The 18,763-nt window shown below is 35.9% G+C and overlaps 1 protein-coding gene across 1 annotated transcript; it reads left to right on the top strand.

The window, feature by feature from the left end:
- Window positions 1–769: 769 nt before the first annotated feature.
- On the top strand, window positions 770–10,886 carry LOC127084165 (uncharacterized). Its single transcript, XM_051024565.1, has 11 exons — window positions 770–1,058; window positions 1,517–1,666; window positions 2,618–2,818; window positions 3,338–3,460; window positions 3,679–3,716; window positions 3,799–3,928; window positions 4,081–9,099; window positions 9,537–9,671; window positions 9,797–9,898; window positions 9,976–10,118; window positions 10,238–10,886. The coding sequence occupies exons 2-11, from the start codon at window positions 1,589–1,591 to the stop codon at window positions 10,515–10,517; spliced, it is 6,249 nt and encodes a 2,082-aa protein (XP_050880522.1). The 5' UTR covers window positions 770–1,058; window positions 1,517–1,588; the 3' UTR covers window positions 10,518–10,886.
- The last annotated feature ends 7,877 nt before the right edge of the window (window positions 10,887–18,763 follow it).

Raw genomic sequence — 18,763 nt, forward strand, 5'->3', positions numbered from 1 at the left:
CAAGAAAATGGGGCAATTAGAAATCTAAATATGTAACATAATTTGAGTAATTAGAGGATAATGTAATTAATACAAATACTAGTTGAATGATAATCACCACTAATGAGAAGTGTTAGTTGGTTTATTTGAAGTTGATAGAACATCTTATCCCTCAAAGCTCCACTTTACCTTACTTATTAATCACAATATTTCTATTTCACTCCAACCCAACAACAACACTTCATATCTTAAACCAAAACACATCTCAAATCACTCTCAATTTCTTTTATCAAAAATTCAAAAGTGGGTCTTAGTCCAATCTTGATTCTTGCCTTTAAAGATTAATTTTTTTTCTTGCTTTTTAAGCAGCCATACTTCATAGTAGATCTGAGGCAAGAGAGTAGTTACCCCTACAGCACTACACATTATTTAACTTATTTATAATTATACTAACAATAAAACATAAGGTGTCATTTTCTAGTGGCATTAGGTATCATTACTTGATTTTTTTTGTTTGTTTTCATCTCAAAGACAAATTTAAATTTGAATGAATATTTTCCTATCTCAACTATGTCAACAAAAACCGAAATTAATTAAATAATTTATCTGTGATAATTGAATTAAATAAATATAAATTATTGATTCATAATTTAATATTTAACAACGGCAACAACATTTATTTATATTTTTATATTAATTTTTTTCATCGCAAAATCAATGAAAAGTAATAATATAGTAATGTAGGTTGGATTGAGTTTGATGTTTAACAAAATAAAAACAGCATATCTAATTATCAATCTTCTATAATGAAGAAAAATACAAAAATAAAAATATACTTATTTTAAGTACATAATTTTTTTCTAGCTTTGTGTAAACACATTTTGGTGTGTTTAGGATTCTCTTTTACTCTTTGCTTTTGTCAGTCATTGGGTTCTGAGTTCAATTTATTGTAGTAGAAACAAAACCAGTGCCATTCTCCAAATTCTCCATTTTTCTCACCTCTCCTCAAATTCGAATTCTCTCTGCTCGATCCATTCATTCCACCGCTTAATTTTTTTCAACTTTCGTTTCTCAGCAAGGTATTTTCTGGAAAACACTTTTCCCCCTAATTTTTTCCGTTTTGAAAATGGATAACTTTTTGATTTTGTGTTCCATTGATGAGTTTTTTGAGCTTTGTTAGTTCAGAAACGGAAATGAAATGAAATGATTCAGTTCAGTTGGAATGATTCTGAACCTTTTTTTTTTCTATATAAGGGAATGAGTTTTTAGGAAATTTAATTTAGAGATCTAGCATTTTTGTTGCATTATTGTTATTTAAGATATCTTAAGAAGGTTATTTATCTTGCATAATACTTGTGATTCTAGATCAGTGGGGTCTTAAGTTGGTTTGAGTGTTTTTTAATAGGTGATTTGCTTTTAAGGTTTGTTTAATTGAGCAATAAGTTATGTTATTAGTAGAATAATAGCTTTAAGTTTGGGTCTAAACAAGGGTAAGTGTGAGGTTTGAATGTGGATTTTTTGATTCTTATATGTTCAGGTATTAACTTGGTGTTGGAGGTGAGAATGATAATGGAACGTTCGTGTCAGGTGTGATTGATTTTCTGCAACAATGTCGAGAGTTACTAAGTGGAAGATTGAGAAAACAAAAGTAAAGGTGGTTTTTCGCCTCCAATTTCATGCTACACATGTAAGTTTTCTATATTCTACGTTTTTACTTCATTTTCTGGGTTTGGGAATTTACGATTTCAACTGTTATATTGCGATGATTAGACATAGAGAGCCAAGCAGAGGGTCAAGCAACCTGTTTAAATGTAAAGTGAAAAACTTTTCATTGGCCGTGGCCCCAAACAATAAATGAAAAGGCTTAGTATCAAATTTAATTGGTATGTGGCTTTAACTGAAATCAATGGCTCTTATTAAGACCAAAATGGTTCCCTGTAACACTTCTAGGTTTATAAAAACATTGAAAAAGATTTAAATTATTTGACCAAATTTAGCATACTGAAGCAGTTTTTAGGTTCGACATTCTCCTGACTTACTGAAAAGTTAATCAAGCTCTAGATAACATCTGATGTATTCTAATCCAAGTATCCAGTTCTTTATCAACTAATCTTATTTAGAACTCATTTGTATTAGTTACTTAAAATTTTTCTACCTCTGGATTCGTTATGTGCCATTTTAAATTGTCATCTTGAGAGTGTGATATGAATGAAGCTACTTCAAGTTCAATGTCTTGCTAACATGGCCCTTATATAGTCAGTACTCAACATTAAACATCCCTTTTTGGGTGAGATCTTGGAGAGAATTTTTATTTGGGCAGTTGCCGTGGTTAGATAATATTTTTAAGGAGTCGTTTTAAGTTAAGGCAATAGATTGCAGAAGTATAGCTTTGTTGATTCTTAATCTCATAGGTCTATGTTTAATCAACTTTACTTTTTGACCGGGTTATTGTTTTTCTGTTTATAGGAAAATGTTTGTATATTAGTTATTATGCTAGTGTTTTCTTTTAACCCTTATAGCTCAAAGCCGTTGAGCTACCCAACCCCCGACTGTTATTGTTATTATTGTCATTTACATAGTTGTCGATCTATTTGTTTATGCAATTACAGACGGTAAATTGTGTTTTTGTATGGTCTAGATTCCACAGCCTGGATGGGATAAACTGTTTATCTCTTTCATCCCTGCTGACACTGGGAAGGCTACATCAAAAACAACCAAAGCAAATGTGAGAAATGGAACTTGCAAGTGGGCAGATCCGATTTATGAAACTACAAGACTCCTCCAAGACATTAAAACAAGACAATATGAGGAGAAGCTTTACAAACTTGTTGTGGGGATGGTAAGATTCTTTTCTTACTTTTAAATGGGTATATTCTATCCTGCCGCATGTCATAACTTTTAGAGAAGTTTTGCATGTGAAAACAGAAACCCAATTCAACAAAACTTATTACATTGATGACAACTTGGTGCAAAATCTTCCATTATATCGCTCATATTCATGGTGTATATTGAATAAGCTTAATTTTGGGTTGTTTGCGTTGTCTATACATACTCTGAAATCTTGATTACATTCTCTAAAAGTGAGACACAATAATCAATGATAGTTTGGACTCATTCTTTTTTCATGGATTAAGTTTATTGTTCAAAATAGTATGATTTTGATTGTTAAGAATAAAGTATAATTAATAATGTAAAGAACAACAACTTCATAGTATTTGTAACAACTTTGTTGTTGCCTGCCACTATTTGAAATACCTAAGAATTGTCTGCATTTTCAAATTAGAGATATTCTTGTGGCTATTAGTTTTGAGAGAGGTTAGAACTTATCTAATTATATTTTTTTCCCTAACCACTTTAGGGCTCTTCACGATCTAGCATCCTTGGCGAGGCCAACATAGATCTGGCTGATTTCGTTGATGCATTGAAGCCTACAGCTGTCGCTTTGCCTCTTAACGGAAGTGAGCCTGGAGTCACACTACATGTGAGGATCTGAGCTTCATATTCTCTGAAGTAATTTTATTTTGTTTATCAATTCATTCCCTGTGCACTTACATGGATGTGCTGCGGTACATTTACTTGATGCATTTCTGTTTCCTTGGCAATAATATATCAAGCGTGCATATTCGTTAAGAGTTCTTTAGCTGCTTAAGATATCATTGATATCACATTTAATGTTTTTTCCTCATTGTTTGAAGCCAGGTTGCAGTGCAGCTTCTCACTTCCAAAACCGGGTTTAGGTACCATATTGTGAATTGTGACATTTAAGGATGTACTTTAGCTGGACAAAATATACTTATTTAATGTTATTTTTGCTTTTAGAGAATTTGAACAGCAGAGGGAACTCAGAGAGAAAGGTCTACAGACAACCTCTGACCAAGGTACTCATGATGGATCTGCTGATAGCAAAGAGTCATCTCCTGACAAGAATGTCAATAATCACATTAATAAGGTATCTTATTTTCCCTCATTACAAGTGTACTCTATATATATTATATGTACTCCTCTTACAATTTTCCGCCTTATTTGCTTAAACCATGCATATCTGTTTTTTAAATTTCATTTTCTTCACTGACTCTCCTTTATTTATATCATGAAATTTAGGCCAATTCAAGAGTGAAATTGAAAAGGGAATCAAAAAATCTCCGCCGTACTTCTTCACTTGAAGGAGAAGCAGGTTTAAATGAAGAGTATGCTGACTCAGCTGCTGGATTTGATGGCTCTTCTACTACTTCTGAAAGTGTATATACTGAGAAGCATGATATCTGCAGTACGCATGAAGTGGACAGCCTTAAAAGCACAATCTCTGGTGATTTAGGTGCACTATCCCTTGGTCAAAGTCCTCAGTTAGAGAAAGGAGAATCACCTGGCAATCAATTTCCGCCACATGACAATGCTTGGGCTCATGGTTGGAGCATAGACTATTCAGCTGCCAATAATTTGGCTGCTGCTTCCGAAGACTGTAGCAGTAGCAGTCTTAAGGGAAGTTTAGAAGCAGTTGAGTCATCTATTCTTGATCTTAAACTGAAGGTGAGCTGTTTGCAAAATCATTCTGATGAAATAGGCGTTGAAACAAAACTTTTTTCTGAGCAAATTGTTGCTGAGATATCATCAGGAGAAGAGCTAGCAAGAGAGGTCACTGTACTAAAATCAGAATGTTCAAAGTTTAAAGATGAATTTGAGCAGCTTAAAAGTTCTAAGCTAAACTTATCATTTGCTCGCAATGAACCTACTGAGACAGATAGGGATAAATTATTCCAGAATTTACAGTTTAAATGGCATAAAGGGCTTTTGCTCATGGAAGACAAGTTAAGAGATATTCAGAAGGTATCTACGGGATTTCCTGAAAGGGATTTTAGGTTCTTTAACTTGGAGTTGGAGAGAGTGGTTGAGATTTTGCAGGATCTAAAACAAGAATCTAGAGATCCAATTTCAGGGACTAAAGTTGTCAACGGAAGAGAGAACGAGAAAATGGATTTACAAATGGATGGGCAACTTTTAACCGAAATTGGGTCCGATGCAGCTTTATTTCAACCTGAGAGCATGGCTCGTTATCTTACCGTACCTGGCATTGTGTCTCATGAGTTTGATTCTGTAGATCCTACCCTTGCTCTGAAGGAGAAAATTTTCGAACTTCTAAGGGAGCTAGACGAGTCCAAAACTGAAAGGGAAGGATTTGTGCGGAAAATGGACCAGATGGAGTGCTACTATGAAGCTCTTATTCAGGAACTTGAGCAGAGTCAAAGGCAGATGATGGCCGAGTTGCAGAATCTCAGAAATGAACATTCAACTTGCCTATATGCAATTTCTGCTGGTAAGACGGAGATGGAGAAAATGCACCAAAATATGAATGAGCAGATAATGAAATTTTCTGAAGATAAGCGCATTTTGGAATCTCTCAACAGTGAGTTTGAAAGAAGGGCTATGTCTGCAGAAGCAGCCCTTAAAAGGGCTAGATTGAACTATTCTATTGCTGTTGGTCAACTGCAAAAAGATCTCGAACTTCTTTCTTGCCAGGTTCTTTCTATGCACGAGACAAACGAGAATCTCATAAACCAGACCCTTTCTGATTCTTCACTTTCAAACACTGATGGTTTCCCAGAGCCAGTGAATTATACTAAAAATTCAGAAGGCCATGCTTCTAATCAATTGCTACGTCAAAATCACAGTTCTTCCTTTCACAAACATTTGGGTGAAGACATTTTACTAAGCGATTTGAAAAGATCACTTCAATATCAAGAGGGGTTATACAAGCAGGTTGAAGAAGAAATCTGCCAGATGCATTTTGTGAATATATACTCAGATGTGTTTTCGAAGGCTCTGCAAGAAACATTGTTTGAAGCTAGTCTTAACATTCAGGCCATTAATAATGAACATTTTCAACTCTCGAGACAGCTGGAGCTTACAAATCAATCAAACGACTTACTGGTATTGAGGTTGCAGAATGCTACGAATGATATCCTCTCGTTAAAGGAGTACAAGGAGCTTTGCATAGCGAAGAGCAATGATCTTACTCACCAGAACCAAATTTTAGAAGCAAATTTACAAAATCTTGCTCATGAAAACAATCTTCTTACTCAGAAAAGTAATGAGTTGGAAGTCCTTCTGACAGATTATAGAAGTTATAAAAGCCAATACGGTGCATGCAGTGCAGAAAATTCAGAGTTGAAGAGCTTATTGAAAAAAGAGAGCCTAGACAATTACCAACTTCATGATGAAATATCCATTTTGCAGGAAGAGTTAAAATCTTTCAGAGCTAAATTTGATGAGCTAGATTCTATGAAGAATGATCTGCAAAACAAAGTCATCTTTTTGTCTAGTAAGTTGCAGGAATTGGTGGTATCATATGATGATAGACACACTGAATTTTCTCTTTGTAGTAGTTCTGCTTGCTTGGATTCAGAATGTAAAGACTTGGAAGGTCTGTTATTGCAACTAGAAGAGCAGCAACGTAATGCTTTTGATAGGATCCTGGTACTCATTGAAGAGAAGAAAAATTTAGTGAATGAAAAACATATGGTTCAAGTATCTTTAAACACAGCAGAATCAGATGCTCTAGTCATGAGACAGAAGTTTGAGTGTGATTTTCAGCAGATGGTAAGTAAAATAAGTGTGTCCGGTGTCCAGTTGCAGAAGCTTGAGTCAGATTTTGAGGTGTTTGTTGACAGGATCAGCGCCGGTGTTAAATCTGAAGATATATATTCTCAGCAGCACAATGAATTGTTTTCCAGTCTTGATCATTTGGAAGCTGAAATTCAGCAACTTAATTCCAAAAATCACGATCTTACTCAAGAAATTGTTAAGCTAGGTACTTTATCTAGTGACGTTGAAATGTGTAAGCTGACCTTAGCAACAGTTACAGAGGAGAAGAAAGCTTTGGAGTTGTCTTTACAGGACAAAACAGAAGAGTCTGCCCAGTTTTCATCTGAGGTTAATTTTTTGAAAAACAACTTGTGTTCTCTGCACAATCAGTTGCATGATGAAAATATCTTCAGAGAAAAATTGGAGAAAACGGTTATTGATCTTACCACAGAATTGAATGAAAAACAACACCAGCTGCAGGACTCTGATATGATTAGACAAGAGCTGGTCCATCTCAAGCAACTGGTCACAGATGTAGAATTTGAGAAATCAAGAATTTCAGATCTTCTACATATGGTTCAAGTATCTTTAAACACAGCTGAATCAGATGCTCTAGTCATGAAACAGAAGTATGAGTGTGATTTACAGCAGATGGCAAGTAAATTAAGCGTGTCTGGTATCCAGTTGCAGAAACTTGAGTTAGATTTTGAAGCATTTGTTGACAGGATCAGTGCCGGTCTTAAATCTGAAGAAATACACTCTCAGCAGCACAATGAATCGTTTTCCAGTCTCGATCATTTGGAAGCTGAACTTCAGCAACTCAATTCCAGAAATCATGATCTTACTCAAGAAATTGTAAAGCTAGGTACTTTGTCTGGTGACCTTGAATTGTGTAAGCTGACCTTAGCAACAATTACAGAGGAGAAGAAAGCTTTGGAGTTGTCTTTACAGGACAAAGCAGAAGAATCTGCCCAGTTTTCATCTGAGGTTAATTTTTTGAAAAACAGCTTGTGTTCTCTGCAAAATCAGTTGCATGATGAAAAAATCTTCAGAGAAAAATTGGAGAAAACGGTTATAGATCTTACCACCGAATTGAATGAAAAGCAACACCAGCAGCAGGATTCTGATATGAACAGGCAAGAGCTGGTCCATCTCAAGCAACTGGTCACAGATGTTGAATTTGAAAAATCAAGAATTTCAGATCTTCTACAGATATCTGAGAAACGTCTTGAAGATGCTATAGTGGACTCCTCTTCTCTTAGTGGTTTGGAAACCCACTTATCTGAAGTGCACAAATTTTCAATTGCTACAGATGTTGTTATGACCTTTACCAGAGCTCAGTTTGAGGGTCATGTAGAGGAACTTACTGAGAAGCTTCATTCTGCTTGCAGACAAGTTGATGTGCTTTGTGAAAAGAATCTTGATGTAGAATCTGAATTGAATGCCTGTCTTTGTAGAGAATTGAATTGCATGGAAGAAAATATGACATTGTCCACGAGTCTTGACTACCTAAAGTCTGAGTTAGCAGTGTATACTGCTCAGTGTAGAGCACTAATTGATCAAAATAGTGTAACAATATCAGAGGTTAAGGAATACAAGAGTAGGACAGAAAATGTCAGCAGTTCTTCTTGCTTGCGTGAAAGTGAGTGTCGGCTTGAGGTCGTAAGGCTGGAGCAGTTGTTGGAAAGTGTTTGTAGAGATGGGGCAGGACTGTTTTTATCAAATGTAGAAGCTGAAGTCAAATGTATAGTTCTCCAAGGAAAATTGATTGAACTGGAAACTGCGATTACTTCATTGAAACAATCAGATAATGAACTGATAAGGCTGCAGGACCAATGTAATGAGCTTACCAGGAGGCTTTCTGAACAGGTTCTTAAGACAGAGGAGTTCAAGAATTTGTCTATTCATTTGAAGGAACTGAAAGACAAAGCTGAAACTGAATGTCTTAATGTTCGTGACAGAAGAGGAAATGAAGGACCACCGGCCGCCATGCAGGAGTCATTGAGAATTGCATTTATCAAAGAACAATATGAAACTAAGTTGCAAGAACTGAAACAACAACTGTCTTTGTCAAAAAAACATAGTGAGGAAATGCTGTGGAAACTACAACATGCAAGTGAAGAAACTGAGAATAGAAAAAAGTCTGAAGCTTCTCAAATAAAAATAAACGAAGAGTTGGGAATGAAGATCTTGGAATTGGAGGCTGAGTTACAGGCTGTAATATCTGACAAACGCAATTTGCTAAATGCTTATGACCTGTTAAAGGCTGAAAAGGAGTGCTCAGTGATATCCCTTGAATGCTGTAAGCAAGAAAAACAAGAGCTTGAAGCTTCTCTTCTGAAATGCAGTGAGGAGAAGTCCAAAATTGAAGCGGAGCTTGCCCTGGTGAAGGAATCAATTGAGACTTTGAAATCTAGTGTGAATGTTCTGAATGAGGGCAATGGCACATTGTCTTCATTAAATCCTCAAGAAAAATCAAGCCCTGCAGCTTTCAGTCACGAACCAGAAAGTGCAAATTCAATCCTCAGCATGCAACCTGAGGTGACTGACTCATTTATTTAGGTTTAATTATCAATTATTATTGAAATCACCTATTTTCTAGGATGATTAACTTTTATCACTTTGTGCAACATGCACTAGGGAATATGTAGAGAAAAAACAAGAATTTGTGATTAGTTTTTTCTTTAGGCAGATGTTAATAAATTAGTGATTATGTTAGTTTCTAGGATTTAGAACTTCATCAGCTCACCATCTGAGCTTTCTCGTTGGAACATGTGGTGAAGTTTTAGAACTGGTTTCATTTATTTATTGTTTCCTTTTCCTTTTGTCTTTATTTCCCATTTCTTCTCAAACCTAGCCCTACTTTGTGGAAAAGGTTATATACTTTATCTTACTACAACATTTCAAAAGGATGCCTTCCTACTACATCAATCTTGATTGATATGCCTTAATAATGTATTTTCATTGTTCTTTCATAGGATCCTCATGCATCTAGAGTTACGAATGGATGCAAAATTCTCGGAACTGAAGAGGACTTGCAAAAAAAAGAAGAAAACAAGCACCTGGCTTTAGCTGAAAGTTTGAAATCTAGCATTGACCACCTGAATAAGGAGGTAAGTTTTTAAGGTGCATTAACAAGTTAAGTTTCAATATTTGCATTTCCCTGATCCTTCAGCTGCTACTTTTACAATTGCATCTAATTCAAATATGATATTTAAGTTCTGTACTCTGTTCGCAGTTGGAAAGGATGAAAAACGATAATATGCTTCCTACAGAAGATGGTCAAAACCATGAGTCAAGTTTTCCAGGTCTTCACAGAGAACTGACACAGTTACACGAGGTAAATGTTTTTTGTTGCTTTGTTTACGACAAAACACACCTTTGTCTATATTCCTATTAATTCCGTACTTTACTCAGGCCAATCAAGAGTTAGGAAACATGTTCCCCGTGTTCAATAAAATCTCTGTCAGTGGTAATGCATTAGAAAGGGTGCTTGCTTTGGAGATTGAGCTTGCTGAAGCATTGCAATCCAAGAAGAAGTCGAGCATCAAATTTCAGAGGTACATTCTTTACAAAATTAATGAAATATGCTAAATACTGTTGCATTAGCATGCAATGAAAATTTGCACTTAGATCATTCCACCCCAAGTTTGAAACATATTTTCTCCATTTATTCCAGTTCTTTCTCAAAGCAACACAGTGATGACGAAGCAGTATTCAGAAGTTTCAGGGATATCAATGAGCTAATTAAAGATATGTTAGAACTAAAGACAAGACATTCTTCCATGGAAACAGAACTGAAAGAGATGCATGACCGTTACTCTCAATTAAGTCTGCAGTTTGCAGAAGTTGAGGGTGAGAGACAAAAACTCATGATGACTCTTAAGAATATTCGAGTATCCAAGAAGGCTCCAAATTCTTCAACCTACTTCAGAGACCATTCCTTATCGCCGCACTAGGGTGCCATTTTTTTTAGTTTAGTTCACCCCTTGCGCAGGCCAATAATCCATGCTTGGTTAAGAATTACGATATTCGCGGCCCCATTATAGATAGAGATATATAGATTATGTTATATAAGGGGCCCTATCAGCTATATCAAGAGTTATTATATTTTTGCAAGGGTTGATATGCTATTTTGTAATTTTCAAGATGCAGATAATATTGTGTAAATAGAGTAGTGTTTGTCATTGACTCTTGACTCTAAGAATCAATGTATACCATATTCATCCCTGTAACTTCTTTTACCCAGTAGCACGAGTGTTGTAATTGTTTTCTGTACAGGAACAAGATCTTACAAGAATATTTCTATTTAAACTTTATGTTGATAACTAGTTTCTTCCCTTTACTTTTATCATCATTTGATTTGCATTCAAACTGAGGATTAGATAGAATATAAAAGTTGTTTATGTTTTATTATTGAAATAATTATTATAGGTTTCATTCATCAGATAGAATTCTATTCGAAGTTTCTATGACATGTGTTAAGAATTTGTTAAAAATCAATTAGTAATAATTGATATAATTAATCATAAGTGTAATTAGATTATTATCTATGGTGGATAATCATATTTGCTTATAAATATATAACATGTGTTATCATATTCGACACACAGAAACATAATCACAATATGGTATCTAGAGTTGGTTGATCTACTGTCTTTCATTTTTCCCGGCCATAGTCGGCACTTGCTTCGCCGCTCCCGACGATCTTTCGGCGAGATACCTTTACCGTCGGAATGTTCTCCTCTAGATCGGCCAATCCCCAAAAGCACGCCGCCACCCGCCTTCCTGCGCGCGCCTTCACGTATCACACCTCTTGCTATGCGTGGATCTAACACGCCACCGCTCCATCCGCACGTGACAACGTGTTCGACGACCCTCTCCTTCGCGTTTTCATCGCGGCGCCATGATCCTGCCCTTTTTACAGATATGTACTCAATTTTTTATTTCAAGCCATTAACTCTCATTGGAGACACCGATTCCGTCACGTTTACTAAGGTCCCGCTTATCCCATGTGAGAAACTAACCGGGACATCCAACTACAACATATGGACTGGTGTTGTAAAAATGTGATTTCATGATCAAGGATATGAAGATCATTTAACCACAAAATCAAATGATATTCCAGCCGCCAAACACGATAAGTGGAAACAAACCGATGCTTCTCAATGCATTGTGGTATGGTTTTCCATAACAACTAACCTCCAAGCACAATACCAAGCCTTTACCACTTGCCATGAGATTTGGAAAAAGGCTAAGAAATTATTCTCTAACAATGTCCATAATCTTTACAGGGTCATCCTCAAACTCAAGTCTTTGAAATTGAAGAATATGGATATGCAAACCTATCGAGTAAGCTTGATGCATTGAAGGTAAATTTACAACCCTAATGTCTTTTACAACATATGCAACAACTTATGCTGAACAACACAGTAAGTATTTCATGATCTTGACACTTGTCGGACTACCTGTAGCGGTAAATTCATGATCATCAAGCTATGGGTAAACTAGACATCAAATAACAAGAGTCGCCACCGCGCTTTTATCGTTTCCAAGGGAAAAGGGAAAAAGTACGAACAAAACCCAAAGGTAAGAAGTTTTCAAATCAAAACTAATAGAATGTCAGAGATTACAGGTAAGGAGGTTGGTTACACAGAGGGAAGGTGTTAGCACCCAAAGTGTCCTAGGTACTCCTAGGGAGCCCTTTTTGTGTGCATATGTATTTGGTACAAAAATGATGTTCACAAACAAATAGAATGGGGGGATGAGAAAAGAATTCATTAATTATATTTTTGTGTTTGACAAGACCTTCGGACTTGTGCCTACGTACCAACATGAAAATGAGGGATCAAAACCTCGTAGTTCGTGATACAAATTTCAAAGTGGATGCATTGTTTTTAACAAAAAATTAAGTTTGAAAGGCACAAAGGCCTAAAAATGGTTTGAATGAGTTAGTTCTTTTTGGCTTTTCTAAAAATTTAAGTCAAGTATAGTTAAGTTTATTTACAAATTTGATTTAAGAAAAGAAGTTTGAAAATACAATGGCATAAGGCCAAAGTTTCTATCTTTTTGCCAAGTGGTCAAAGTTTAGAGCAAAATAAGTTCAATCAAAGAAGATTTTGAAAAGGGAGGGAGAGATTTTGAAATTAAAGAAATAGGGAGAAGATGAAGAGACTAATCCTATGCACGAAATTAAAAGTTAAGAGTTGAAAAGATCTGACAAAATGGATAGCAATCCAATAGACAAGGCTGTCAATAGAAACCCAGAATTCCCTTGGACATTTAGAATCAAGCAACACACAAATACACAATTATATTATCTTGAAGAGCAAAGACATCAAATAAAGATAGCCACATCCAAGCTTTATCCATTCCATGATCTTCTTCAAAATTAGCCCATGTAGCAGATGAATTCCACAAACCACAGGATCAAAATAACAACTTCACAGTGATCATGTTGTAGATGAACTCAGAGGGGGATCTTAAATGATGTATCAGTTGAAGTTTCAAATAACAAACACTTGATTTCACAGAAAGTTGGCATTGGCCAAGTCCTTTAGCATAGGAATGTTGCCTAAATTCTAAGTACATTTGTCCAAGATCAAGCCAACAGTCCACACAAAAGTTTTTAGGGTTTTTTGTTGTTATTATGTACATTAATGGTCAAAGACCACACAAACAAGCAAAGTATACGCAAACAAGATATATCACACAATATGGTCTAAATGGATAAAGTGAAAATTGCATTAATATAAACAATTAGAATGGGATGAATAATGGCAAAATGAATAAAAACTAAAATTAAATGACTTGAAATTAAAAGTTAGTTGTTAATGAGTTAGAAGTTAGTATTGTTTTTTTTTTGCTTTTCATTTTAAAGTCATTATTTGGAGAACACTCAACCCACTTATCACAAGCATGGATCCTTGAGTCAAGACATCTTCCAAAGGAAGGAAAAAATGCCAAGTTTCCACACAATACCATGAAAGAGGGGAGACTTACAATCTCACTAACTAGAATGATATGCCTTTTGTGTCACAAATTTAGCGCTATGTTAAGCAATCATACTTGGATTTATGTAGAAGTCACAACTATTTGATGCCGGTCAATAGAATTTTGGTGTTAATGCATGTTAGAGACATAGTATAATGGAATATGCTCATGAAACATACCACACACAAAAAGAATATGCAAAAGAGGTGGCCTAATCTCATCCATATTTATGTTGATTTTTCAATCAACTAGCCTTATGACTTTGAGATATCATATGCCAAATGAGATGAATGTATAAAGAAGGGGAATGAGATGAAGAGGGAGGGTAATAGATCAAAACTCAAATTGGTCAAAGGAGAACTTTTACCAAATTAATATCATCCATTCATTTTGGGAGATGGAATGTACATTCCATCAATCCCCTAAATCCAATCATACTAACTTGACAAAGTCAAATCAACCTTCACCAAGGCCCAACAACAAGAGTCAAACTCAAACTCAAACAAGTCATCACAATTGGTCAACAAAATTATTTGACATTTATTCAAATTAAAAATACTAAAATAAGGCATTTAAATTAAATATGGTTTGTCAAATTCCTAAAACCTCATCAAAACACCAAATAAATGACCATGAGATTTTTCATTGGTCAAACAAAGTCAAAGGACCTTGGAGAAAAAAATTCAGAATTTTTAAAGACTTAAAAGTATTTTTAAACAATTAAAAATAATCACAAAATCATGAAAAATATTAATAATGATCCAAAAAATAATTTTAATTCCGAATATGAAAGAGGAAATTATTTGAATTTTTTTGGTGAAACTCTCATATTTTTTGGATCAATATTAAAATTAATATGAATTAATGAAAACAAAAGGATTAAAATGAAAATCAGAAAATAGCAAAAAACGAGAGCCACTTGATCTCCCTCATTAATTGAGGTGGCAGATCAAGTGGACTACAACGCACATTCCATGACGGAACCTAGTCAGCGCGCCACACGCGTGGTAATCACAACCAACGCCTCAGATTAAGACAAAATGGCAAGATCATGTGGCTGGGAGACGTGCCAACGCACGGCCGGAGCTGTAGCTCCGATCTTCTTCTCCGGTGGACCTTACCGGACTGGTCCACCCTCAACCATCACTAAAATAAAAAAGGAGGACATGATCTGAAAGAAAAAATGGCGTAGAGCACGAATCTGACCTCAATTTTAACTAACTCCACATATATAGAAAGATATGAGGAGTTGAATTTTAAGGTGTGTCAACTGAGTTGCTTCGATTTGACCTCTAAGTAACTCAATCTTCTTTCCTACATTGGTAGGACTTCAGACAACCAAAGATCCAAGAGAATTGAGTAGAATTGAGAGAGAATCAAAGAGATGAAGTTTTCTGAAAAGTACCTTCAATGCTATGCAGTTCTTGATGTTGCTTGCTCCAAACACGATCTGATCACACTTGAGAAGCTAGTAGGAAGTGATTAGAAAGGTTGCAAGGCTTTGGATCCTGGAGTTTTTGAATCTCCAACAGTTGAGATTCAAACTCAAATTTCAAGTTGAAATTTATCAGGTTTTCCTTTGGAATGAGAAGGTTTCAATGGGGGGAAAAGTTGGCGCGCAAGGTGTGATTCAAATGAGCACAAAGAGCATGTATTTATAGCCTGAATGAATGATATTTGCACACTTCAAATTTTGTCCAATTTTAGCAATGTTGATGGCATGAGTGCATGGGCATGTGCAGACCCATGATGCACTGCAAAAAGGTCCAAAATCATTCCAAATGAAGTCTGAATGGAAGCTTGATTGGCAAGGCAAAGGGAACTGATGTTTTGAAGCTTGATTCTTTCCAAAGATGTAGCCCTGTTAAAGCCATGAACATACCTAGTAAACCTCATCCAAAATGCATGAAATTGGGTTCTTTGGAAAGCTTGGATCAAGGGGAACAAGTTTGATGTTCAACACTTTTTCATTTGGAGCTTGGAACATGGAGAATTTTGAGGTGGAAGTTTGGAAATTTCAACATGTTGAAATTTTTTCTAAGTGTCAAGCCATATATCTCAATATTCCACCTTGCTTAACTTTTTATGTGAGATTCAAATGAAAAAAGTGTCTTCATAAAAGTTGTAGCTCTTCCAAATACATTCAAAATGATAACCAATTTCATGTAATTTGGATTTGGAATGATAGAGTTATGCATTTTTGAAGTTTGGAAAAATCACTTGTTCAATGGTATAGGTAAAAAATGACCTATAATGTAACCTCATATCACATGCTTATAAAATTTGAATTTGCTTTCATTAAAAACATCAAAGTTTAAGTAGACATCTTGAATTTGATTGTGCAACTTGGAAATCTTTCATCTCATAAAAATTGAGAAAGTTATGGCCTTGGGAAGTTGACTTTCAAATTAGGGTTTAGACAAAATGACCTATAATATTTCAACATAAAAAATGATCTTCCTAGCAAAACTAGCTCTACGTATCAACATGAAAGTTGTTTGTAATATCATTTAGAGTAACTTTGATATTGGAATCATTTTCATATGGTGAAAAGTGTAGGAGATAGGGTCTAGGGAGACCTAGTTTTGATCACATGAATTCATCTGGCCAACCACCATCAACCAACTTGCTAACCTTTAATTATTTGGAATTTTTAGGCTCATGGTAGATCATAAATGAATAAGATGATGAATTTTGAAGTGTCCCTTCAGAGATTTGATCAATTGGTGAGATAGCTTGTTGGAGAAGTTACTCAAGATACTCAGTTAAACTAGGGTTTCCAAGGCAAGTCACCCTCAAACTCTTGAAGAAAACTTGATCAATATAACATGTAGGAATAAATGGAACTCATATATGATGCTCATAACCATTCTTGGATCAATTCATGGTTGTGCTCTTTGTCATGAGGGTCCTAAACCCTAGATATGAACTTGATAGATCAATGGAGGATCATGCCCTACCTACAAAAGAGTTAGGCAAATACAAAGACATATTTTTGGTATTTTAGTTAGTAAAATGATAATATACAAGTATGATACAATCACATAGTGCTTGGTGATCTCTCCCAAAACAAACCCAATGAAAGAGGGGTAAGGAGGATGCCAAAGTATGACCCCAATGTTAATGCATATGATGAAATTGCATTAGGGATCTTAGGGTCAAAATTGGGGTCTTACAGCTGCCCCTATTTAAGGACATTCTAACTGAGGAGGCGAAGGTTGAAATCTTCTTGTCGACTCAGTAGAATGAGCTTAAATAACAACTTATAGAAACAAATTTTGGTCCCTAAGAGACCTCATGATGCATATGATATGAATGTAAAAGTTAATTCTTTGTGGGGAAATATTGCCACAAAGGAAAGGAAATCAGAGAGACCGAAAGTCCACAAGAGTAATATGTATTCCGTAAGGAAAACTCACTGGGGAGACAAAGACTATGGGGAAAAAAAGGAGTTATGCGTAGGCCAGGCTACGACTCAAAACTACTAGGGGACTCGAGGAATTCCATACAAACATGGAAAGACTCAGCCGGGGGAACAACAACATCTGCAGGGGATACGAGTAAGTCAGGATAAAACTGAAGTACTTGAATCATGCAGGAAGAGCGATTTCACTAAGGAAATGCGCACTCAACTCAATTGGGGAAGAAATAAACTTCAACATAGGAGGAACAAAGATCTATTATCTACTACCTGTTACTGGGTAAGGAGATAATAAAGATCTGACAGAGAGAACATCCGTCATCAGTTAGGATGAACATATCAAGGATGACTCGCTGGGCACCAACAGAAGGGAATACTCATTACCGGTTACTAGGTAAGAATATCCTTGCCGGGGAAAACTGAAAAAAAAGGATTTATAACTACCAGTTATTGGGAAGAAGACCAAAGGTGAGAGTATCCATCATCGGTTAGGATGAACATATCAAGGATAAACTCAACAGGGAAGAAAATCCGTCATCGGTTAGATGAACATATCAAGGATAGACTTGCCTGGGATTGTCAAGGAGGATATCCGTCATCGATTAAGATGAACATATCAAGGATAAACCAACTAAACAAAAAGTAGGAATTACATCTATCGGATGCTGGATAGAAGACCATCAGAGAGAAAATCCGTCACCGGTTACGATGAACATATCAAGGATAGACTCTGAGAGGGAAGAAAATAGGAATTACATCTATCAGTTACTGGATAGAATACCATCTAAGAGAAAATCCGTCACCGGTTAGGGTGAACATATCAAGGATTAACTCTACGAAAGGAACAAAAGCAAGATTTACAACTACCGGTTACTGGGTAGAAGACCGCAAAGAGAAGGAAACCCGTCATCGGTTAGGATGAACATATCAAGGATTAACTCTATGGGGAACAAGGATATGGATTACGATTACCTTTTTACTGGGTAGGATACCAAAGGTGAGAATATCCATCATCGGTTAGGATGAACATATCAAGGATAAACTCAGGCAGGGAAGAGAAAGATATCCGTCACCGGTTAGGATGAACATATCAAGGATATACTTTCTGGGGAGTCAGACCCACTGGGGACTCTACTGAGGAGAAAAACAGGGATACTTTTGCCGTGTATTGGGCAAGAAATAAAAAACTGCAAACTAAGAAGAATATTACCAGTTACTGGGTAATAAGCTCTTAGGAAACTCAAAGAATCTATCTAGGTAAGAGCTAGAAAGAAACAGTCAATCAAGACTCAACCCATTGAGGACATAACTCAAGGGGAGTGATTCCATCCAGATAATCAACTGGAAAGGAAACTGAAATAATAATCATCCACGAGGAACAACTCAGTGGGGAAGAGGAGAAAGGTTAAAGTCTTTCTGCCTAAGGGGCTGACTCTCTGCAATTGAGGGAGGATAGACACCGAAATTTGTATGGGGATAAAGTACCGCCATACAGAGAATGAGAATCTCAAATCAACAAGTTAATTAGATATGAAGATGCAAATATGCAATTATATGAATGTATATGTATATGATGATTATGTTGACAAAACAATCACAAAGGATACAAAGGTGTCGTAAAGAATTTGAATCATCGGTACAATCCTTGGTCAATCCACAAAAAGAGGGAGACAACTGCTGGAGAACAGAGAAATCAACAAACCAAAGGCTCAAATCTAGCCGAGGGAGGAGATCTGCTGAGGAGAGGCGAAATTATTAAGTCTGCACGGAATTTTAGGTCAACACTATATC

Source organism: Lathyrus oleraceus, chromosome 5, assembly GCF_024323335.1.
Source record: "Lathyrus oleraceus cultivar Zhongwan6 chromosome 5, CAAS_Psat_ZW6_1.0, whole genome shotgun sequence".
Lineage (NCBI taxonomy): Eukaryota > Viridiplantae > Streptophyta > Magnoliopsida > Fabales > Fabaceae > Lathyrus > Lathyrus oleraceus.

Coding starts and splice junctions, on each gene's coding strand:
- LOC127084165 (XM_051024565.1), top strand. CDS start 1,589: ATGTCGAGAGTTACTAAGTGGAAGATTGAGAAAACAAAAGTAAAGGTG. Junction 1,667..2,617: donor TCCAATTTCATGCTACACAT/GTAAGTTTTCTA, acceptor TGTATGGTCTAG/ATTCCACAGCCTGGATGGGA. Junction 10,119..10,237: donor TCGAGCATCAAATTTCAGAG/GTACATTCTTTA, acceptor CATTTATTCCAG/TTCTTTCTCAAAGCAACACA.